This window comes from Cervus elaphus, chromosome 1, assembly GCF_910594005.1.
Source record: "Cervus elaphus chromosome 1, mCerEla1.1, whole genome shotgun sequence".
Lineage (NCBI taxonomy): Eukaryota > Metazoa > Chordata > Mammalia > Artiodactyla > Cervidae > Cervus > Cervus elaphus.
In genome coordinates this window covers 74,417,339-74,442,069 of record NC_057815.1, presented here as the reverse complement: position 1 = coordinate 74,442,069, position 24,731 = coordinate 74,417,339, and the positions used below count along the sequence as shown (strand labels likewise).

At 39.9% G+C, this 24,731-nt stretch overlaps 2 protein-coding genes across 2 annotated transcripts in view; one reads left to right on the top strand and one right to left on the bottom strand.

Moving 5' to 3' along the window:
• Positions 1-4,018: 4,018 nt before the first annotated feature.
• LOC122697572 (follitropin subunit beta) lies at positions 4,019-7,977 on the bottom strand. Its single transcript, XM_043908482.1, has 3 exons — positions 7,923-7,977; positions 7,117-7,281; positions 4,019-5,528 (listed from the first exon to the last, which is right to left on the bottom strand). Exons 2-3 carry the CDS (start codon positions 7,273-7,275, stop codon positions 5,298-5,300), a joined length of 390 nt encoding a protein of 129 aa, XP_043764417.1. The 5' UTR covers positions 7,276-7,281; positions 7,923-7,977; the 3' UTR covers positions 4,019-5,297.
• KCNA4 (potassium voltage-gated channel subfamily A member 4) overlaps positions 5,290-24,731 on the top strand; it is a 225,808-nt gene continuing 206,366 nt past the window's right edge. Inside the window, exons 1-2 of the mRNA XM_043908432.1 lie at positions 5,290-5,405; positions 21,660-21,735. The gene's annotated coding sequence lies outside the window, so the exon portion shown is untranslated. The remainder of the gene's footprint in view (positions 5,406-21,659; positions 21,736-24,731) is intronic.

The window sequence follows — 24,731 nt, the reverse complement described above, 5'->3', positions numbered from 1 at the left end:
AACCATCAACATGTCTCAAAGTTCCAACACTACAGAGTTTAAACTAGATCCAATGAATTGGATATCATAATTTAAGTAAAACTGCAGTTCTTTGGCAAAATGAACTTTATTAGTATTTGCAAGAATACTGCTTTTGCTCTAATTATGGAGCTAACAAAGATAATCATAGACATATTTTAGACCAATTTTTAATTCAGAAAATATAGTCATCATATCCACAGTTCCTAGTTTAGTACTAGTTTAGTTTACATTTAATAACTTATAGGATGTTTACTAGTTTAGTAACATTATAGGATGTTAGGGAATAAAATATTGTTATATTTTTGTTGTTTCCATTTCCATTGTTATATTTTCATTGTTGCTAAAACATAGCGGAGAGGAAAGAAGGGAGATAATTTCACCTATAGCATATTCAAATTTGTACTATAATCTTAAAGATGATATAATTATCTCAAATAATTTTTTGTATCTGTTGACTTTAAGTGTGGGAAATTAATATCTTTAAGAATGGATATGATAAATTCTGTTTTCTGTCTTTGGAGTGTCTGTTGGTGTATCTTTGGAGATGTCTCTTATGTAAATGGAAATACATTTTAAATGTTTTCTCTGGGTGAGTGACATTCTCTTATGAAATATTAATCTATTAGAACAGGAAGGAATCATTAGGATTACCTAGTTTAATGATCTATATTTAAATTTTTCAAGTTTAGTAATGGAACCATTTTTCAAACAAGGGAGAGAAAGAGTGTTGCCTCCAGAGCTATTAGAAAATAAATTTCTGTTGTTTAAACTGTTAGGGAACTGTTGACTGAAACCCTCCTTCCCCACTTGGCCAGGCATGATAAAAATCATTTGCATGAGTTGTCCCACAACAGGAAGTCCTGACAAGGAATATGGTCCTGCCCCTGAAAACTAACCTGGAGAAATTTAGGAGAGGCCAAAAGAGGGAGGAAATGACCACCTTCCCAGAATCCTTTGTACTGGAATCATCTTGGATGAGCGATGCATGTACCACCAGGAAGGACCCTGAGTCAGCCTATAGGCTAAATGATTGGCCAGAGACAACCCGGAAACTAACCCCATTAACCATTAAATGTGAGGCTGAGTCATGTGGCGGAGCAGTTCTCCTAGGTCCCCTTACCCTGCTGCTCTCTACCTGGGCACCCTTCCCAGTACTGTCCTTTTCTTTGTCAGCAAGACAATTCATTTCCAAATGTTAGACAAGAGGCCACTCTCAGGCCCTGGAAGAGATCACCTTTCCTGCAACAAAATCACACAGTCTGTGGTGATTGTTTTATGGCAGCCTGAACTAAGGCAGTTTCCCACACTGCTTTGATTTCTTCTTACTTTTTCACTCACTGGCCTATGTGTCTCCTTGCAGCTTCTGCCCATTTGTCTTTGTCCCAACTTTTATTTAAGAGAATAAAAAAGGACATAAAACATGTTCAAGCCTGGATGAGAATGTAACATTTTGCCCAAAGGAAAATTAAATTGGGAAACAGCATTCTGCAGGTGCATATTAAGTGAACTGGTGGGGAAAATATAATTTAGGAGATGGATAAATTGCTTTTGAGTGAAGATGTAGCCATCTCACAGTGCCTGTGTCAATCTAGAGATAGTTTTCATTTTAGTTGCTTGCATGTGTTGTATACCAGCACTCCCCACTGTATTTCTTTTGGGATCATCAACAATAGATTACTCAGGAGTGGTTTGCAGATGACTATGCAGTTAGGAGAAGGTTCCTGCATTGAACTAAAGATAGGGCAAAAATAAAAATCATGAGCACAATATTTCATTTTCATTTTTAATCAGTTGATTTTTCACAATGTTCAATTCAGTTCAGTTCAGTTGCTCAGTCATGTCTGACTCTTTGCCACCCCATGGACTGCAGCACACCAGGCTTCCCTGCCCATCACCAACTCCTGGAGCTTACTTAAACTCATGTCCATCAAGTCAGTGATGCCATCCAGCCATCTCATCCTCAGTTGTCCCCTTCTCCTCCCACCTTCAATCTTTCCCAGCATCAGGGTCTTTTCTAGTGAGTCAGCTTTTCACATCAGGTGACCAAAGTATTGGGAGTTTCAGTTTCAGCATCAGTCCTTCTAATGAATATTTGGGACTGATTTCCTTTAAGATTGACTGGTTGGATCTCCTTGCAGTCTAAGGGACTCTCAAGAGTCTTCCCCAACACCACAGTTCAAAAACATCAATTCTTCAGCACTCAGCTTTCTTTATGGCCCAACTCTCACATCCATACTGACTACTGGAAAAACCATAGCTTTGACTAGATGGACCTTTGTTGGCAAAGTAATGTCTCTGCTTTTTAATATGCTGTCTAGGTTGTTCATAGCTTTCCTTCCAAGGAACAAGCATCTTTCAATTTCATGGCTGCATACAGTCCATAAAAGCTAACCATGCCACATTTCAAGGCTGCACTTGCCCTCTGCGATGGCCCACACTCTGTCTATGGAATGCATTTCTCTCTGAATAAATCCACATCTTACCTATCACTTTGTCTCTCACTGAATTCTTTCTGCAATGAGACGTCAAGAACCTGAGCTTCATTAGGTCCTGAAACCAGGTCTGTGATCTTAGTTGGAAGTCATGGGTTTTGGCTGGGTTCAAATCCTTGTCACGTGGGTTTGAGTCCCAATCTGAGGTAAACAGTTTCATGATCATCTTTTTTGTCCTATTTTTTTTGCTACTACTCTGCATTTCAATCCAGAGGGGTGAGTAACCTGTGGGTGAAATCCCAGATGGAGGGGGAGTTAAGAATCCTGCCTCCCCTCCTCTAAGAATGGGAAAATAATATAAACTCCCATTGATGTTTTCAATAGCTGGAACTGGAGATTTGGGGTTGCTGTTTTAATAATGGAGATTTTATAGCTCAAGAGTGATCAGTGAAGCTCTGTAGCCTGATAAAAATCTTCATGCAAAGGATGAGGCAGGACAGCTACTTCTGAGCAAATTCAAAAGGACAGGGAGGAACAAAATAAAGTTGCTTGTAGGAATACACTCCATGAATCCTGCTTGTTTGGTATATGTGTACTGATGACAGTAGCATATAATATTCATCTTTCCTGGCTGTTTTTTTTTTTTTTTTTAACTTTTAATTCAATTCAGTTCGAACCAGAGATCGAATACACACACCCTGAAGTGAAAGCTGAGTCTTAACCACTGGACCACCAGGAAAGTCCAATAGCATGTAATATTCATACCCTGGAGCCAATGTACAGAAAATAGACTGAATTTAGATCAATATGTCTCTCTTCAAAAGGATGAAGCATATATATATATATATTTCTTTTGGCAAACATAGAACAACAACTTAGAGCTTTTCAATGCTATTAAAATTGTTGGGTCTGACTTTAGATAAATATTTATTTGAGATAGAGCAGTCAATGTGGCTGCCATGTTCAACTTCCCCTTCCAGATTCAATTGCTTTTTTACTACCCCCTTACTCAAGAAAACAGCATTAGGCTGTTCTTTGCTGATAAGAGGCCACTGAAGGAACAAAGGTTATAATTTAAACATCTTATTAGACGTTGTAGTCCTAATTTCAACATGTCAAAATATTGTAGAGAATATAGCTATAAGGCACACTCAGTACCAGATTGGAATGGACATAGGTGATTACCAGTATCCGCAGTTTTGCATCATTCCTTGCCAAAATGGCATAATATGACAGATTATCATAGGAGAGCTGGGCTAAGAGATGGGAATCCAGGGTTCTTATCCTGCCTGCATATACAGTCTTTGTGATCTAAGTTGGGTCACTTGACATCCTTGGCCTCCAATTTTTCATCTCAAAAATCCAAAGAATGAGCTAGAGACTCTCTAGTGTCCCCATCCACTGTGTGATTCTCTCTTTGCTTCCCCCCACCCCCACTGTATCAGAAAAAGTGTTCAAAAAGTTACCCAAAATTTAAATGAGGAAATACTTTTAGAAATGTAACAAATTTAATATTTCCAAAGGTCAGTATAAGTAAATATTACAGAAGCACTAGGGATTTTTTGGTAAGATTTATTTTATTAACGTCGTAAACATACAGACATTTTAGTCATCTGGTTACATGTGAAAAAAAATCCAAACCTATGACTCTGGTGGCTAGCATCTTTATTTAAAAAAATAAGATTTAAATAAATTAGTTAATATGAGTATGAAACAAGTACATAACTGAGAGGTAACATCTCGAAATCAACTCGTGAAATAGTCTCAATATTCATCCTCTTGAAAGAAACAAATCTGGGAGAACATGGATAGACAAAAAAGAGTACTGACTCAGGACTTTAGGAAACAGCAGTGAGTTTTTTTGTTATGGCTAATTCTTTCTAAAAGAGCATTTTCTTTACATATATGTATTTGAAGATAAGACAAAGGTACTCATTAAGTTGTCAAAATTGCTTTCAAACCTGCTCTCAAATCCACCTCTTTCCAAAGGAGTAGATCCTACATTCAAGGGCAGGGTGATATAGTTCTGTGTACTTCCCGAAGGGAATTTTGCAGGAGCCTGACAGCATTTGTTCCATTTATTTAAATGATGGAATAGATGCGGCTAATTTCCACAAGCACATATTAACATTTCTTGCTTTTGCCCTTAACTAGAGGACTTGGCAGTAATAGCTTGGGAATCCTGAGCTTGGTAACTGCCACCTGCCTGAATGATTCAGAGAGTTTTATCCTGCCTCCATCCTGCATGTGCCAGAGGAGAGGTGAGACAGAGCTGAAGCTGACGCCCCTCCTTCCGTGGAGCGCAGCCTCATCAGATAGCCTCTAACATCTTCTCTCAGTGTTCTCCTATCCCTAACTTTATGATCTTACTTTCTTTAAGGAAGCCATTATTGAGTTTCTTACTAAATTCTATGTGGAGTGCTAGGCATTGAGGCTACAATCATGAAGAAGAGGTTGGCCCTGCTCTTGAGGGCTCTTGAGTCTGGCAGGAGAATGCTGCATTTAGGACTTTCACCTACTTTTAGCTGATTTCCTTCCTCTGGGACCGTATCCCTATCTTTAAGAGGAAGGGATTGCCTGAGAGGATTTCTAAGACTATTAAACGGGAAAGCACCCTCATGTCTGTAAGTTAAGTGAGCGTGAATAAGACTCTTGGAACCAGATGTAGAATACAGGTCTGAGTGGCGACAGGCCCCAGTCGTCTCCAGTCCTGGAGCGCCCCCTCTCGGGAGAGCAGAGATGAGCAGGGTCTCCCGCGGTGGTTTGCAGCCCGGGCCCGTGTGCACGCAGACATCTTGGATGCCTGGGCCTGTGAGGGTGGGCAGCTCAGAGCGCCGCCGCCCCTTACTCTCTGACGTCGCTGAAGGAGCAGTAGCTGGGCCCCAGGCCCCGCACGGTGCAGTCGGTGCTGCCGCTGTCACACTTGCCGCAGTGACACGCGGTGGCCACCGGGTACGTGTGCAGGGAGTCTGCGCGGTGAGCGCAGCCGGGCACTCTCACCGTCTCGTAGACCAGCTCCTTGAAGGCACATGTCTTCTGGATGTTGGGCCTCGCTGGGTCCCTGTACACCAAGTCCTGAGTGGTTTAGGAGACACAGAGAGAGAGAGATGAGTTACAGTAGTCTGGACGTTTCTGTGTAGCGTAATCAAAATGAGACAGGGATTGAATATTTACTTGCTCTAATATTGACACTTTAAAACTCTTTTATGAAATTCCTAATCAAGGAAACATGATCTCATAAATGACCTATATGCTATACATGTTTCCTGATTATTCTACAGATATTTCAGAAAATACAAGTTATTTCTTTTCTTACTCCTTATGTCTATGTCAAAATGTTAATTATTTTTTCAACTATCAAGAAATTTGAATTTCAATAGAGGAAAATGATTAAAAGAGAAATTGACAGAAATTAAATTTGACCCTTTTACTTAGTTAAAAGCTGTATTAATGACAACTTGAACCACAAATCAGTGAAGTTTAATTCCTCAGAAATTTTTTCCAAATGCATTGTCCCTGAGTGTTTATAAAAAGTCAAAAAGTATATAATATGGAACGATAATGCTTAGATTAGCCTGACTATGAAAGCTTATGTAAGATTTTAAATATTTCACTGTCTTGTAGACATCTCTTCACCTTGAAGGCTATATATTTTGTACAAGTCACAGTTTTTAAGGCTACATGGTTTGTACATAAGAACTTTAATCCTGGCATAATAGGTTTTTTTGTAGCATTTTCTAGTAAAAAAAAAAAAAAAATATATATATATATGTATATATATATGTATATATATATATATTTGCACTGAGGGAAGAAGTTATTACTTCTGTTTAATTTATTTCAATATCATGTCACTAAGTCTATATCCCAAGAAGATGTGATAAGTAGATTTTGGTCAAACTCATTTACCACCCCATAAAGTATATTTCATTAAAAAGTTGATATTTTCAATTTCAATTTATAGAATGAAATTCTGCATAGATAGCCAGGTGTTAGAGGGGAAAAAAGAGAAAGTAGAAACTGCTCCTTGGATTAATTCAAAGAAGCTGTGTGAATACAAACTGTTTTTTGCCTCTGTGCTTTGATTTTCTCAACAGTATAAACAAGTGAGTGGGTTTGCTAATTCATTTTGGTTGTAACAGTCTATAAGGATTGATTGTGTTCTCAGGCTGCTTGTTGGCATTTGTATTCAGCAGGCCAGTAAGACAATTTTTATAACGTGGCTGTGCTTTTATGTGGCTTGCAAACATATTTTGGTACTATCTCTATTGTAAAGATGTGGCCTCAAGTACAGAAATTGGCTTTTGGACTATTGTAGCTGTTCTATTATTAAATGTATGTATGTTTATATTTTTAATCTCTCCATGTGTAAAATCTAATGTAGAACTATTTTTTGAAATAAAAAATAAAAAATAAAAAAATAGAGTGGTAAATTACTAAATTGATCAGATCAAACCTGACCCTTCTTTACATTTACTGTAATCAAATCTAAGCCCAAACATTTAGTTGATATCATGGTAAAAAAGCCAGTCATAAAACAGTATTGGCTAAAGGACTCATGGCTATTCCTTGGGAAACTTAAAATATTGACAGGTGGGAATCAGTGAAGCCTGCCTTGTCCAGACCCTCAGCACCCTCACTTCCAGCAAAGCAAAGTGCCTACCCGGGTGTAGCAGTAGCCCGCACACCACGTGGTGTTGATGCTTATGCAGAAGCTGCATTCCTCTTTCTCCACCGTGATGGTGATGTTGGTCAGCTCGCAGCTTCTGCAGCAGATTGCTCTCCAGCAACAGAAAAGGAAGCAGAACTGGATGGACTTCATCCTGGGCTGGGAAGCAAACAATTAAGGCCTATGAGAAACTGAAAACCAAAGAATTATAATCGTTTATATATGCTGACCAAACCAAAAATAATTTTTCTATCCATTCTCTCCCATCATATTTTGCTCCAGCAATATTTTTTCCTTCCTTTTCCTTTGCTTTACTTCTTTGTTTCTTGAATAAGCATTTCTAATTATGCTCCTCAATCTTTTTTGGTGTTGTTAAAGTAGAAACATATTACAGATCAAAACTCCAATATAATGATTTAAGCAGAGCAGTGTTTGGTTTAGAACATTACTGCTGTCTATTTTAGAGTGTTTACTCTGAAGCAAGTAATCATGATCATTGTATTTGTCCTTTTACTACCATTTAAAAGACTAAAGAGAAACTTCTATATTACAAACTTAGTTAATAATTTTTAGCATCTCATAAATGTTATCATTTGCTTTTGCCCCCCTTTGTTTAAAATAAGACTCTTTCAGAGGCCAGATGAATTGGTCTATATAAAGTCAATTGCTTGCTAACATTGATTACCATGTATTTAAGAAGCCAGGTTGACAAGCACAGATTCCCTATACAATAGAAGTTAAAAAGCTCTAAATTTGTTCTCTAGATCCTCAAAAATCTGTGAATTGCAGAAGTAACTCACCACTTGATAACTGTGGATGCGGAGGCTTCTGTAGACAGCTGCCTTGTCTGGGGAAAGCTGTAGCTGAGTCCAGTCTCAGTTCACCTTTTATACAAAATTGTGTGAAACTAAACTAAACCTTGTGGATTTGTTGGGTATTAGTAAGAGCAATGTTAGCCTGCAGCTTGCTGTAAGTGAATCAGTGTTTGGACAGACAGGGAGATCAAGCCTTACTAAAGTAGTCTAAACGCAGTAGATCAGGACAAATAATGTTACCAGAGATGATCTTGTACAGATTAAATTTGATATAGTAGAACACCCACTCCTTTACCTTGTCAAATTAAATTTGACTTTGGGTTTTTCTTTTGTACCTTTAACTTGGGGAATTCAGAATCCTTTTCAAGTATTGCTTTGACTCTGTTAAGGTGTATCAAAAAGATATGGTTCATAAATTACTCCGAGGGTAGATTGAAAACTATCAGGGGAAAAACAAATAGAAAGTCTTTCATGATCTGACTCCTGTCTAAAATATAGACTGTATTTCTCTTTACATCCAGATCCTCTAATTTCAAATGTTCTTCTTTGATGCTTTACTTGTAATTCTTTAAACGTTCTGCTGTTCTGCTGATTCGTTTCTCTAGCTCTTTGCATATGCAGTGTTTGTCTTGCCTGAAATGTCCTTGCTTCCCCACTATGTCTCTTATAGCACTGCCACCCCAGGCAAATCCTCAACCTTCAGCACTCATTTGACAGCATTTACAATGGGAAGAAGAGGAGAGCTTTAACTACCAACTTCTTTTTTTTTTCAATTATCTTTATTAGTTGGAGGCCAATTACTTCGCAACATTGCAGTGGGTTTTGTCATACATTGACATGAATCAGCCATGGAGTTACATGTATTCCCCATCCGGATCCCCCCTCCCACCTCCCCCCCCCTCAATTCCCCTGGGTCTTCCCAGTGCACCTGGCCCGAGCACCTGTCTCATGCATCCCACCTGGGCCGGTGATCTGTTTCACCATAGATAATATACATGCTGTTCTCTCAAAACATCCCACCCTCGCCTTCTCCCACAGAGTCCAAAAGTCTGTTCTGTACATCTGTGTCTCTTTTTCTGTTTTGCATATAGGGTTATCATTACCATCTTTCTAAATTCCATATATATGTGTTAGTATGCTGTAATGATCTTTATCTTTCTTCTTTTTAATCCTTTATCTTTGTTTCTTCCAACAGACTAAGAGCTCCATGGATACTGGGACTGAGTTGTTTAATAAATATTTACTAATTAAGCAGTGTGACTGGAGCAAAGGAACAATGGTGAAAATATTCGGATATGATGTCAGAGATGTAACAGAAGCCAAGTCCTGTAGGACATTTTAGGCCGATATAAAGACTTTGATTTTTACTGTCGACTGGGGACCAATTGCAGGGTTTTGAGTAGAGGAGTAACATCATCTGATTTAGGTCTGAAGGGATCCCTTTGACTGCCGTGTTGCTAATGTCGGGATAAAAAGGTAGAAACAGGAAGTCCCATTAGATGCTATTCCATCAACCTGGGTAAGAAATGATATTTATTCAGACTAGTATGGTAGCAATGATGGTAACGAGACATAATTTGACTCTGGATATATTGTGAAGGTAGAGCAAACAGAATTTTTTGATGGATGAATGTTGAGTGTGAGGGGAAGAGTCTAGGATGACTTTAAGGATTATGGCCTGAGAAACTTGGATAAATATGCCATCAGCTGAAACGGGATGGCTAGAGATACAGTAAGTTTTTTGAAAAGATAAGGAATTTAGTATGGACATGTTGAACTTGAGGTATCTTTAAGACGTCTATGTAGAATGCTGAATCTGGATTTGGGGAGGAATACATTGGCTGAGGTGTAAATTTGGGAGTCATTGACATGAGCCTTGAAAAGATTACCGAGGGATTGGGTGTGTGTTAATAGAGAAGATAAAAGGACCAAGGGTAGAACCTGGTGTATTCTAGCACTAAGAGGTCAAGGATAAGATGAAGTTTCTTTCTTCCTTTATCCAAAGGAAACACAAGGGTCATTGAGGAAAGAAAGGAATGAAGAGAATGTGGTATCCCAGAAGTCAAGTAAAGTGTGTGTGTCAGGAGGAGCGAGTGACAACTGTACCCGACACTGCTCACAGGTTAAGTTAGGGGAAATTGCACAATAATCTGGCATTTGTAAAGATCACTAATACCCTTGACTAGAGAAGTTCCTTTGGAGTTAGGGGAACAAAATCCTGACTGGTGTGTGTTTTAGTGATTGGCAAGAGATGAATAAAAATGAAATGAATGTCACGTGTGCTGTAGCTTCAGTCCGTGTCCGACTCTTTGTGACCCCACAGACTGTAGCCCGCCAGGCTCTTCTGTCCATAGGATTCTCCAGGCAAGAATGCTGGAGTGGGTTGCCATGCCCTCCTCCAGCAGATCTTCTCAACCCAGGGATTGAACCCACATCTCTTTACATCTCCTGTATTGGCAGGTAGGTTCTTTACCATTAATGCCACTGGGAAGCCCAAAGAAAGATAAATATATATAGATAGCTTTTTTCCAGGTATTTTGATTCAAAGATGAGGAGAAAAGCAGGTGATAAATTGGAAGTGGGGTAAAGATAATTTTCTTTTCATTTTTATGTTTTAAGATGGGAGAAATAACTGCTTGTTTGTATGCTGATGCAAATGATTGAGTATAGAGTGAAAAATAATGGTATTGGAGGAAGAGATGGATTTCAGACACAGCTGGAGGGATGGCTTTAGACAGGAGGATGGAGAGCTCGTATCCTGTATCAGGCAGAGTTGTGAGTATAGATGCTGCTGGGCTGGGAGGTGTGGTGGGGGCAGACGGTGGTGATGGGGAGATGTGGTGACAGTCTCTGTACAAGCTCTCCTGTGATGAATTTCATCTTCTCAATAAAGTAGGAAGTAAGGTTAGCATTTGAGAATAAGGATGGTGGATGAATTTGCTGAGGATCGAGAGATGAAAAGAAGTCTCCCAGACCTTTCTCCTGTCAAGCCTCTTATAGCCTGGTTTATCTGATTAGTGTCTTTCCTAATTAGGTGTTATTGTTTTCACAAAGGTTGTTGGAAATATTTTATTGATGAAAATTTAGAGGTCTTTCTTATTCACCTTTGTATTCCCAATAGGAAAAGAGTTTCTAATCCACAGTAGGCACAGATTCACTTTTGTTGAACAAATTGAAACACAAATCACTCATACTTTCCCTTACGCTCTGCTGGTCCATAACCTGTTTGCTAGCTGATGCATTTCTTGTTCTTGCTCTGTTCTGCTCTCGGAAGCCTCTGGGGAGGGAGACTGGAGCATAGAAGGAGAAGGAAGAAAGAGCATCTGTCTCCCTTTTCTTTCTTTGGCCACTCTGCATGGCTTGCGGGATCTTAGTTCCCTGTTGAGGGATCAAATCTAGGCCCTTTACATTTTTCTTTTCTGGTTAGTAGCTGCATTTTCTCTGAGTCCAGGTCACACAGGAAGCTTTTCTCTTAGTTTTCCCAGCTTTCGTGAGGAAAACCCTCTTGTGGTTTGAGTTTCTGCCAAGTGGTCTCATGTTTTGGCTCTGGAAACCCCACCTGTGTCCTTCTAATCCTGAAGATGAGTGATTGCTGACCTTTGAGTCCTATCCTTTCTCCTGTCTGGTTTCTCTGTAATTCTAACACTTGGACAAGGCATTCCCTGGATTAAATTCCCTCTGTTTTACACATTAGGAGTGGTTTCAGTTTTCCTGGTTGGAGACTGAGTGATAACACCCATCTTTATTTCTAGCCCTGTTATTATATTAACTCAATATTTAACAGAATGTTGACTAAGGAGACTTTATGTCAGATTCTTACTTTCTCCACTTGAGACACCTCCCCATTTCCCAAAATCACATGTATTTTTTTCCTCTCTTATTTGAAAGAAAAATAAGAGCCTGAGATACATTTCTCATCTTTTCATCTAAGCTATTCAATATTTAATACTCCTCCCAGTACTTTGTTTTGTTTCCTTAGTTCTCAATACGTTTCTCAATGTTAACACTCATCACTTTGTATTTTAAATGAACAGCAGGCTTCTCTCATGAATTCTGGTGAACCACTGTCCACAACTGTACGAGCATCCTTAGAATTTCTACCTCTGTATAGACTCAATGACTACATCCTTTTTTCCCTTATGCAGATTTTTTTTTCCAAGCCATTCCTTTATGGTTGTGTTTAAAAATAGGAAATTAAGTACCTTCCTCATATCCTTTTTTAAAAAATGTTTTATTTATTTTGGGTCCTAGTTGTGGCATGCAGACTCTGTAGTTGTGGTGCACAGGCTTAGTTGCCCTGTGGCATGTGGGATCTTAGTTCCCTGACCAGGAATTGAACCCATGTTCCCTGTATTTCAAGGCAGATGCATAACTACTGGGCCACCAGGGAAGTACCTTTGTGCTCATATCTCAACTTGCTCCTTCTATGGTCTAGTATTCTTTTCCTCCTTCTCTTCTGGCCACGTGATAAATGATTTATAATGTAAAATTTTTAAAAATGTTTAATATATTAAAATTTTAATCTAAATTTGTTTTAGCCATTTGAATTTGTTTCCTTTATTTAAATTACAAAGTAATATATATGATGTAATAATTCCATATATAGTGCTAAATTTTTATTAAGTTTTTATCCTAGCAGATTACAACAATAGTATAGCACTGAACTGTCCAGAATTGATGCTTTTGAACTGTGGTATTGGAGAAGACTCTTGAGAGTCCCTTCGACTGCAAGATAAATCAGTCCTGAATATTCATTGGAAGCACTGATGCTGAAGCTCCAATACTTTGGCCTCCTGATACAAAGAACTGACTCATTGGAAAAGAGTCTGATGCTGGGAAAGATAGAAGGCAGGAGGAGAAGGGGACGACAGAGGATGAGATGGTTGGATGGTATCACCGACTCGATGGACATGAGTTTGAGTAAGCTTCAGGAGTTGGTGATGGACAGAGAAGCCCAGCATGCTGCAGTCCATGGGTCGCAAAGAGCTGGACACGACTGAGGTGAACTGCACTGTCTAAGTATAGCAGCCACCAGCCATGTGTGGCCATTAAGCAGTTGAAATGCAGGTGGTTCAAATTAAGATATACTGTAAGTGGAAAATGCCCACTGGATTTCAGAGACAAAATAAGAGTGCATGCAAGCTATCTCAATGGTTTTTTTATTGATTACATTGAAATGACATTATTTTAGCTAAATATGTCATTAAGTCAATCTCACCTATTTCTTTTACTTTAAAAGTACTTTGTTGTAAGATGTGGTTACTAGAAAATTTTAAATCATGTGAGTGAATCACATATTTCTATTGCATAGCACTAGTATAGAACTTGCTGACTAATGAGTAAATTTTCAGAGGTCACAAGACTTGCTTACTGGTCTCATGCCTGGCCCTTGTACATTAAATATTGCCAGGCTAGATCAATTGGAAAAACTCTGAAAAAATAATAAACTGAAATCCACTGGTTGCCAATGTTTATTAATATAAAGACACAACAATGTATATTTTATATTTTTCAGCAAAGGGGTTAGTAGGGTCAGTCTTCATATTAGCAGGTAAACTTCTTGTTCTCATCCACAGGAGCAGTCAGATGGAAATCTAATTCATTTCATCAAACAAGATAGTACCATACTGTGAACAACAAAACAAAATCTAATGTTCATCTCTGTTGCATTTTCTTTTCCTCAGCAAAACAGAACAAAATAGTATAGAGCTCTCCTGATAGGAACTCTTTTAAAAACAGAAATGACACTCACTATTCCATGATAATGTTCCAGTAAGAAGTCAGTACCTTTGGTATCAGTCAACTGATAATGCATGAAGCTAAAAATATTTCATCAGCTTTACAGCAGTCGTATCTTGCATAGAGTAAGCATCCAGTAAATACTTATGCATTTTATTTTTGTTTTGATGATAGTTGGCAGCTTTCTAGAAACTAAAGCATAATGCACTAAGAATGGGATGTACATCTCAGTAAGTAACAATATATGATGCTTGATGAGACCTGTGCTGAAAGGATAGTAATCTAGTGATGGGTCAGCAGTTACCCCTAGCACAAAATGCTGATTCTAGCTGTTTTCGCATCTTTTTGTTTTGGGAAAGAGCACCTTTGTATGCATACATATATGTGTGCATACAAACACACATATAAATATAGACATGCATAGAAAACACTGACATGATAGTTTATGTTCTCACAGCTTCCTTAAGCTCATGCATGTCCTTTAAGTCCTGTTGTCCTCTTTTACAGAGCACATTTATTGAGCACTTATTCTATACCAATCGCTGTACTAAATGCATATATCAGCAGCTTAATGAATTACATATTAATATTATATGTACATTTATAAATAAAGAAATGAGGGTCAGAGCAGTGTATTAAGACATCCAATGTCACAGTAAATAAGCAACAGAGCTTCAAGTGCAGACCAGGCAAGGAGACTTCGGGGTTCCTGGTGTCCTTCCTTCAGTCACAGAACTGTTTGCCAGACAGATTGGGCCAGTGGAGGAGAAGCACGGGAACTAAAAGGCATTGTCACTGCTCTGCATTAACACTGTGTGTGTGTATTAATTTTAGAGAGGTGCCATTTGATACGGGAGAAAAGAGAACCAGCAACTGGGGAGATTAGAAAAAGCAGAGACTTAGAAAGAAGAGAGAGGAGAAAGGTATGGAAACTGTACAATGAATCATTAATCCAAGGAGACATGTTAGGAGACTAGAGCCTGAAACTGAATCGATGAAATAAGAAGCCAGGACACTAAACAATGAGTTAAATTTCACTGAACATGTACTAAGCTTGGTGGTAAATATTTTATATACACCAGTTTAATTAATTTAATCTTTACAGGAACCACAAAATAAATGCTATAATCATCTTTATTTTAGAGATGAGAAAACTTTCTATTTGACATAGAAGTTCAGATATCTTTACCAAGTTCAGTTCAGTTCATTTCAGTCGCTCAGTCGTGTCTGACTCTTTGTAACCCTATGGACTGCAGCATGCCAGGCCGCCGTGTCTATCACCAACTCCCAGAGTTTACTCAAACTCATGTCTATTGAGTTGGTGATGCCATCCAACCATCTCATCCTCTGTCGTCCCTTTCTCCCACCTTCACTCTTTCCCAGCATGAGGGTCTTTTCAAATGAGTCAGTTCTTTGCATCAGGTAGTCAAAGTATTGGAGTTTCATGTGGCTGGTAAATGGGGGAAATGAAATTCAAACCCAAGTTGTCTAGGGCCTGTGCTTTTGCCTATTATATTGTTCTATCAGCCACTCTTATTGGAACACACTTCAGACTTAAATATACGTGTACCTTCATGACCTTTAGAATAAATTTTTATGCCTTCACTGTGTGTGTATAGAGGGAATCATATCGGAAGGCCAAGATATTGTCTTACCTTCTACAAAAGAAGAAAGTTCTTCAAAATAAAACCTGTCATTTATAGAAAGCATGAAGAATAAACGAGGCAGGAAGTATTTCAACCATTACCATGGCATAGAAAAATAGCCAATATTCCATGTACTTGCTCACATTATCTGGCTTCTTTTCACTTAGTTTGGGGCCATGTGACCAATTCTGTTCAGTGGACTATGAGCAGAAGTGAATTGTATTATTTGTGGGCTGAGGTGGTAAAAATCTCTTGGATGACTCTCCAGTGCTCTCTCTCCTTTCTGTGGGTACAACAGAGGCTTTCTCTTCCTGGTAATGTACCCAGAAGTTACTAGAGACTCTGACAGCCTGTGTCCTTGGACAGATGTGTAGAGCACAGTCTCTTCTAATTTATGCTAGATCCGTAGCATGGGAAAGAAATTAACCTTTATTGTGTGACATCATTGAGAATTTGAGGTTCTTTTGTTGGTGCACCGTAACTCACCCTGGGGTTTCCCAGGTGGTGCAGTGGTAAAGAATCCACCTGCCAATGCAGGATGCCCAAGAGATACAGACTTGATCCCAGGGTTGGGAAGATCCCCTGGAGTAGGAAACGCAACCCATCCAGTATTCTTGCCTGGAAAATTCCATGGACAGAGGAATCTGGTGGGCTACGCTCCATGGGGTCACAGAGTCAGACATGACTGAGCAAACATACACACAACCCAGTCTTTTCTGACTAGGAAGTATTTTATCAGGTTACCTAGAAGGTATAACAGTCAGCTTGACTTTGTATGATGCCAAACCAAAGGAAGAGGATAAAAACATAGAGCTGAAGTCTGGAATCTGTTCTAACATGATTTTCAGAATTGTCCTTGCTTTCCCAAAACTTTCAACAACACCCTCCTCGTCCCCCATGCTCTGTTTCTCCAGCAGAGTGGGGCAAAACCATAGCGTCTATCTAAGTTACCGCTAACAAGGCTCCCTTTGCCTTCGTTTGTTTCCTTCTTTGAAGGAGTTTAGAATTCCTAGGTGCTTTCCAGACAGTCCGTCTCCATCGCTTTTCAACAGACAACAACAGAAATAACAACAGTATCAGCAAAACTAAACGCTTTAGAAAAGTATTTTAAAAACACCAGCTGATTTTATAGCCTATTTGTTCTAAATGTCTAGGGTAGCTTCCTTGGCAAGGCAGATTGCTAGAACCTAGTATTTGTCTGAGGAATAATAACTTCTGTATGATAGATCCAATACCATATCTAATAATAAGTAAATATAGGTAGGCAGTTGAGAGAGGCTTTCCTGGTAGCTCAGCTGGTAAAGAATCTGCTGGCAGTGCAGGAGACCCCAGTTCGATTCCTGGGTCGGGAAGATCCCCTGGAGAAGGGATAGCTACGCACTCCAGTATTCTTGGGCTTCCCTGGTGGCTCAGACAGTGAAGAATCTGCCTGCAATGTGGGAGACCTGGGTTCAATCACTGGGTTGGGAAGATCCCCTGGAAGAGGGCATGGCAACCCACTCCAGTATTCTTGCCTGGAGCATCCCCATGGACAGAGGAGCCTGGTGGGGGCTACAATCCATGGGGTCGCAAGGAGTCAGACACGACTGAGCCACTAAGCATGCATCCATGCACAAAGTTGAGAGACCAGGTTAATGGTGTGAGTTTTCATAAATATTGGCAATTTCTAGAGAATTTCCTTTTCTTTCTCAGTATACAAATGACCCTATCTGAATCACTTGGTATCAAAGCAACATGCCTTTGTTTCTGGTCCTTTGCTCTCTTGACATCTATCTGCTACATTTCATTAAGAAACCTAAACGAAGAATGGAGATAATTTGAATGAGAGACATATGTTTAAAGAATACAAAAGATAATTTATTGCTTGAATCCTACTTTGCCTTGAGTTATTTATATCACATTTCAAAAATTACTTTCACCTTTATTTTCTCAGTTTATTCCCACTCATTCCTCAGAATAACAATCTTTTAAGGTGAAAGGGAAAGAAACTGCTGAGTGACTTACCTACAGTTACACTGAGTGGCAGAATTTGGACTCATAGGTCAACTTTTTATAAAAACAGGGACTACAAAGCATTCTATTTTAAGTGACTCCGGGTTTATTTTTAGCACAGAGAAAGAGTGATTTCAGGAGCACACTATGACAAGGACTTCTATTTGTCCCTGATATCCATCCCCTTTCTGGTCTCCCACATGAATAGATTTGGTAGCTGGGTATGTGTCTGCCTAGAACAAAGAATAGAGTGCCTGTTGCAGCCAGGATTGGCCATGTTCTGAACAAAAAGATACACAAGTAAAATGTGTGGCAGTCTTCAGTAACTTCAGGTGACAGGTAGCAAGCAGCTTTTCCTCCTTCTGTTTTTTCATCCTTCCTCCATCCAGTTCCTTATAATTTGGGTCATTTTGGAGTAAGAGTGCAAAGGCTATACTTTAGAGTTGGTGGTACAGTGACCCAGAAACGTATGAGTTGCTGAGGACTTCCAGAACAGTTCCAGCCCTAGACTACCAAACTTCAAAATTTTACAAAGAAGGGAATACAATCTCTGTCTTGTTTAGGCCACTATTATTTTGGGTCTTCATTGCCTGAAACTGAATGCATCTCACTAATACCTGTGGTCAGAGTCATTATCTCAGGACAGAGCTCCCATTCTTAGCCAAATGCTGAGGAAACCTGCTTTTATAGAGTCTGAAGAGGGTGGGGGATGCCTCTGGTACCTGGAGATGAACCTGAGATTAAGTCTTGGCCCTAAGATCGCAGAAACCTCAAAACTGGGGAAGTTGCGATTTTAAAACTACAGGTTATTGTCTTCTAGAAAGATGGAGATTTTAATTCATTTTTGGGGCAGAACCTTTTAGTTTGACAAACATACACGTGATGTGAGGGATTTCCCGTTTCCATTTCCCTAATTTTCCTTCTTGATGCTGGTAGGAAAAGGGTCTTTTGGCATAATGTGTCAGTGTGAGGCTGTCAGAGACAAGAAAGGAATGTTTGGCTTACAATTTGAAAATCTGTAAAATTTTAAATTTGAAAACACCAAAATATAACTATGGAGGAGCCATGGAAAAAAGATATGTTTGGCCTTGATCTGGGAGAGAGTGGGGAAACCAGTAAAATGGGAACTTGAGGATGTATGTTTTTAAATGACTAGATTTTAGACTGTCCTGAGGAGGAAGAACTGTTGCATATTGTTGGAGAAAGAAGTATGAGTTCTTGTTTGGGGACTTGTTCCAGAAAGATGGAGGCTTCCCTGATGGCTTGGTGGTAAAGAATCTGCCTGCAATGCAGGAGACACAGGACATGGGGATTCAATCTTCCTGGGTTGGGAAGATCCCCTGGAGGAGGAATTTGCAACCCACCCCAGTATTCTTGCCTGGGAAATCTCATGGACACAGGAGCCTGATGGGCTACAGTAAGGGGTCGCAAAGAGCCGGACACAATTGAGTGACTGAGTGTGCACATAGTATGCCAGGAAGATGACAGATATTTTCTTTGGTGCCACATGACAAAGTGTGGTGTAGAGTTAGAGGAAGAGGAGCATTTAAGGGAAGCCAGCATCCCTGTCTTTCCCATTTTAGCAGGTTCAGCAACAGTATCCTTGGCTAGAACTTTAGCATTCATACAGTTGGCATCACCTGCAGTGGGAACTGCTCTCAAGCCCTAGACACAGGGATCCAGAGCCTGAGAAAACATGGCAGACACTAGGTAAAGGATGAAGCTGGATGCCCATTCTATGGGCATGTGAGGCACCCCTTTGTGCCTAAACTTCCTAAAAAGTTGGGGGCACTTTGGAGGGGGTGAGGGTTAGGAGTCTTCCTGAGGTGGTAGGTAAGGGAGGAGGATATGGGCCATTAAAATCCTGGCACATGGTGAGTCCTAAGGTAGTAAAATGAGGATTAATCAAAACATTGGATTTAAGGCTTTGCAAATAAAGGGACGAGTCTGTGCATAGCCCAGAGACAAGTTGGGGTACAGTGCCTACTAAGAGCTCTGGTGTGAGTAGCTCTGAAAGGGGTATGAGGGAGATTGACATGGTTGACAACTGTGTAGTAGACACTGACTTTAGAGACTAGTATATGTGCCGGCTAACTAACTTAAGGGGTTAGCTCTAAGCTTCATTTAGGGATCAGAATTCTGGGGCAGATTCAGAAATGGCTATTATTTTTAAAAACAAAAAGAAACTGGTTATAGTCAGAGAATCTTCTCATTTAGATTTTAAAATATGAGGTGGGATTTTTTTTTAATATAAAAAATCTCCCTTTGGCACCATGATATTTTTATTCAGTATCAGTCCTTTTCCCTTTCTTAGGCCAGCAGATTTCTTCCAATATTCTAATAAAAGCAGTTTCAGTTAAGTGCTTCTACCTCTGGCAGTTTCTTTTGATGTGACATTTCTGCAGACACTACTATTTTAAAAGGCACAAGCCTGAAAGAATAGTTTTTTTTAAAAGAGAGACAGTACCTTTGTGTGTGTGGGTTGGCACATTTAAGGGTTTGCTTTTTTCTTAATGGGTCATAGGGCTTTTGAAGTGGGTGGAAAGAGCATATATTATAGGCATATGTACCATTCTGGAAGACGACAGGCAGTTTAATTTTAATAAACTAAGTTGACCCTAAAGTGATGAAAGACACAGAGGCCCATTTTTATTTGTAACTCAGGCATGTAGGTAATCAAGAGGTAACCATGAGAGTGTTCATAGCATTGGAAAAAGCCTGGTTTTCATTCGTGCAACACCCCTTCCACCTCACATTCTTCCAGATATACTAAAAACAACCCTGACTTTCCCAGCTTTCACACAAGAAGTTCTTTGAAAATCCTATTGCTTCCCCAGAATCTTTTGGTTCCATATTGAAGAAACTTGATAACAAATGCTCTTATGTGTGCTCTGTTGCCCAGTCGTATCAGACTCTATGCGACCCATGGACTGTAGCCCTCCAGGCTCCTCTGTCTGTGGAATTTTCCAGGCAAGAATACTAGAGTGGGTTGCCCTTTCCTCCTCCAGGGGATCTTCCTGATTCAGGGATTGAACCCCCATCTCTTACATCTCCTGCATTTGGCAGATAGATTCTTTACCACTGCGCCACCTGGGAAGCCCAAAAAACACTCTTAGGAACTAATAGTAATAGCAAATACCAGTTCTCAAAGAATTTTCTTGCGGTTGTTGTTAAAGTGGAAAATGGCATGGTAGAAGTAGAGAATGATAAATGAGTATACTCAAGTAAATCAATATTCTGCAGTTGCAGGATAGTATTAATATAAGAAAAACAGTTTCACTGTGGTCTATACCGATGTCAGTAGTCTTTTCAGTAAAAGGGCCGGGTAGTCAATATTTTAGGTTTGTGGATGTCAGTCCATTTGGGCTGCTGTGACAAAATATGACAGATTGAGTAGCTTATAAACAGATTTCTCAGTTTGGGAGGCTCCTAGAAATGCAGGACTAAGGAATCAGTAGATTTGGTGTCTGGTGAGAACCTGCTTTCTGGTTCATAGACAGCTATCTTCTCTCTGTGTTCTGATATGGCAGAAGGGGTAAGGAAGCTCTGTGAGGTTTTTATAAGTGGCATTATAATTGCACTAATTCCATTCATGAGGGCTCCACTCTCATGACCAAAAGATCGCCCAAAGGCCTCGCCTCCTAATACCACGACTTTGGTGATTATATCAACATATAAGTTTGTATAGAGAGTATTACAAGTGCCACCCAACCAGTTTAGTGGATTAGCCCTAAACTAATGTACAAACGTTCAGTCCATAGCACTAGGCCATATGGTTTCTATTGCAGTGATTCAACTCTGCCTTTGTCATGAGGAAGCAGCCATAGATGCTAAGAGACGGCTATGTCCCAAAGTTCCAATAAAGCTTTATTTGTGAAAACTAGCAGTGGGTCGGAATTGGCCCACGGGTGATGGTTTGCAGGCTCCTGTCTGAATTGAACTGTATAGCAGTGGAGAGCTTCTAACAGTGGAATTGTAACCTGGTGGCTCTCAAATGTGCTCTCAGGGTCAGCGAGCATCAGCACTGCTGGGGGAACTTGTCAGAAATGCAAATTATTTTGCTTCACCCTTGCCCTTCTAACTAAAAAACCCTCGGGGGTGAGCCCTGGCAATTTGTTTTAAGCAGCCCTTCAGGTAATTCCGATGCACTCTTGTTTGAGAACCACTGTTGTGGGGAAAGTTTTGGTTGCAAAAAACATATCTACCCAAGCTAGCCCGGATATCTTACTGAAAATCAGGGTCATTAGGAGTAGTTGCTGCAAGAGGCAGTCTCCCAAATCTTGGTGCCTTAACTCAGATTTTTTTTTTTTTAACTTATGTTGTGCTTTTGACCTCTGTTTTGTAGCTTTGTGACCTGAAATTTTTGGCCTCTGAAGTCACTGCAGTGGAGAAGAGACAGCTGGAGGACTGAATTTTGTACAGTAAGTTTAAGTGCCAGAATGGGAAGTGGCCTGTATCAGTGCTTCTCAAACTTTAATGTGAATCAGAATCACTTGGAATCTGGTTGAGAATTCTCCCTCGGGTGGAGCCTGAACTTCTCCATTTCTAACAGGCTCCAAGATGGGCAGACCTCAACGTGAGGTTCCACCAGTTTAAGGGATCACTAGGCCTGTAGGGGAGAAAAGCTCTGCAGAAGCTCCCAGCCATGCCCAGCCTGACCGTGGGCTGGCATGCCTGAGAAGCCTGTGATAAGTTGCTACAGTAAACTATAGTCACTCTTCTTTCTTTTCATGTCTGCTGCTCCTCTTCTCTCTTAATGGGCTTTCAACAGTTCTCAGCTTCAAGTCTATATTCTGATGTTTTAGCTCCACTTCTTTCCAATGATAGCTCCTCTTCCAATTACTGAAACTTTCCCCTATTATTTGGATTTTCAGATGAGAAATTTTGATTGAATCTTATTTGTTTATAAATGAGTTTCCTCCAGGATCAGTTAGCCTGTCAACTATGGTCAAGGATTAGTTTCACCTGGTTGATAGCCAGTTAGCAGAAACTGTGGGACAGATAACTATAAATAGATTTTAATATGCAAGAAATGGAAATGAAAAGATTATCAGTATTTGCTAGTTACTCTGCTAGATAGACTCTTTACAACTATTATGCTCATTTTAAAGATAAGAAAACTGAGGATCAAAGTTTAAGTATTGGCTTCAGGGTCTCATATGTAATGTGTGGTGGAATTGAGACCTTAAACCCATATCTGACTCCATCATTGTGCATTTTCTTCTGCTGCTAGCTCTCAGAGAGCCCAAGAGCTGGTTAAATTAAACACTCAGAAAAGCAACTGGCTGTTTTTAAAGATATAGACAAAGAAATACTTTTGCTGAGAATAAATTTGACTTAAGTTGCCAAAGCAATATGCTATTAATATTCACTTTATCTTCCATGACATTTGTATATCATTTTTCCTGTTGACTGCTCTCCTCTTTTTAAAATAATGTTTTTTTTTCCTGTAGTTTCCCCTTAGTACTTTATCATTTGCTTTCATTCATGTCATTAGATATCCTTATGAAATTTGTTTTCAATTGTTGGATGAACTTGGTTGATCTAACAACCACTTTGCTACAGAAACTTGGATAAGCCACTTCCATTGTTTTCTTTCACTGTTACAAGCAATACTTCCAGTATATCATAGTATTATTCATCTGTATCTGATTTTTTTTCTAAGGTCAGATTTCTAGAGGTAGGATTAGGAGAATAGGGGACATATATATGTATATATATATTGTTGCGTGACACCCCACAGGCCTGCATGCCTTATAGTTGCCCAGCCTGGAAACCGAAGAAAGAACCTAGACAGTGACAGAGACACCAGTGGTTTAGTGGACAGGGAATCTCATCAGTGTGAAGCAAGGGCCTGGAGCGACACCCTCACTGTGTGCAGCAGAGAGTGAGCAAGACATGACAGTAGCCTTCACTATTCTGGGGGAGAGGAAGGCTACCATTTATAGGGGGAATGGACATCAGGTGGGCTAATCACTTATCAGTCACTAATGAAGCCCTATAATTAAGAGGATGGATAGTCATGTGAGTGAAGCAGGGCCTGGTCAAGTAGGGGGATGTACAGAGAGCAAGACAACAGCCATGTTGGAGGGCCTGACTCTCTATAGTGAGGAGGTGAGGGAGGCCTATGGACTAGTTCAGATTGACTTGAGCTTCAGTTTCACTGGTATAAGCTATAAAGTAGCCTAAAGAGGCATCTCTGTTCCTTCCTGCATTACAACCCTTAGGGAGCAGGGCCTTGGTTCTTCCTCAGAACATAGGTTTGGGGAGGAAGGGCCTGTGGCAGAAACCAGCCCTGAGTTGTTAGTACACATTGGGCAAATGGCTGATGTCACTTCTCAGGTACTGCCCATTAGGTCTGGGCACAGTCATTGGAATATGCAACTGCTTCTAGGCCTGAGACTGCTGACACTTGACCCTGAGGTTGCCATTTAGGACAGAGTACTCATCGGTGACTTGAGCACAGAAGCAAGGCCTGAGGTGGGAACCAATACTCAGGTGCCCGCAGCGTCCTCACTATTGACAGCTTGTAACGAACATACTTAAAGAAACTGATTTCAATTGCAAATTAAAGGGCAAATGTTCTCAAACATGATATACACATACACACACATGTATATAAATACACATACATACACACACAAAGTTGATGAGGTTATAGTAACAAGAACCTTACGCTGCTGGCAATTTATATTGAAAATCCTAAAAGAAGATTTGTGTGTGTGTGGGGTGGGGGTGGTATATTTGATGGCTTGCAACTCAGAAAATTGTAATTTGTTTATATTTTCTTAACTACTAGTAAGGTTGAACTTTTTCTTATTTGCATTTCTTTGGCTCATCTGATTTCCTTATTTTAAAATGTGAGTAAAAGGATATCTGTTTTAATGAAGAAATCTTTAGATTTTTAATATTCAACTAGCTTCCTATGTGCTAGGTAAAGATGAGTAATCCTTGGTGCCTTACTTTAGGGATCTTACAGTCTATCAAGATAGATCAATATATGGATCATAGGCAATACTGCAGTATGATTTGGGCTACAGTATGTTGCAATAAGATAACAGAAAAGGGAGCAACTAGTCCCAGCTAGAGTCATAGGACCCTTCTCAGATGCTCACAGATATTTCCTGATAGGTACATGGTTATATGGGCTTCTCAGGTGGCTCATGGTAAAGAGTCTGTGTGCCAAGCAGGAGACACAGGCTCAGTTCCTGGGTTGTGAAGATTCCCCTGGAGGAGGAAATGGCAACCCACTCCAGTATTCTTGCCAGGATAATCCCACAGACAAAGAAGCCTGGTGGGCTACAGTCTATGGGGTCACAAAGAGTCAGATATGACTGTGCGTGCGTGCACACATGCACACATACACACACACCCTCATGGTTATATAAGTTAGGGGAAAGTTGCAGTATGATAATCA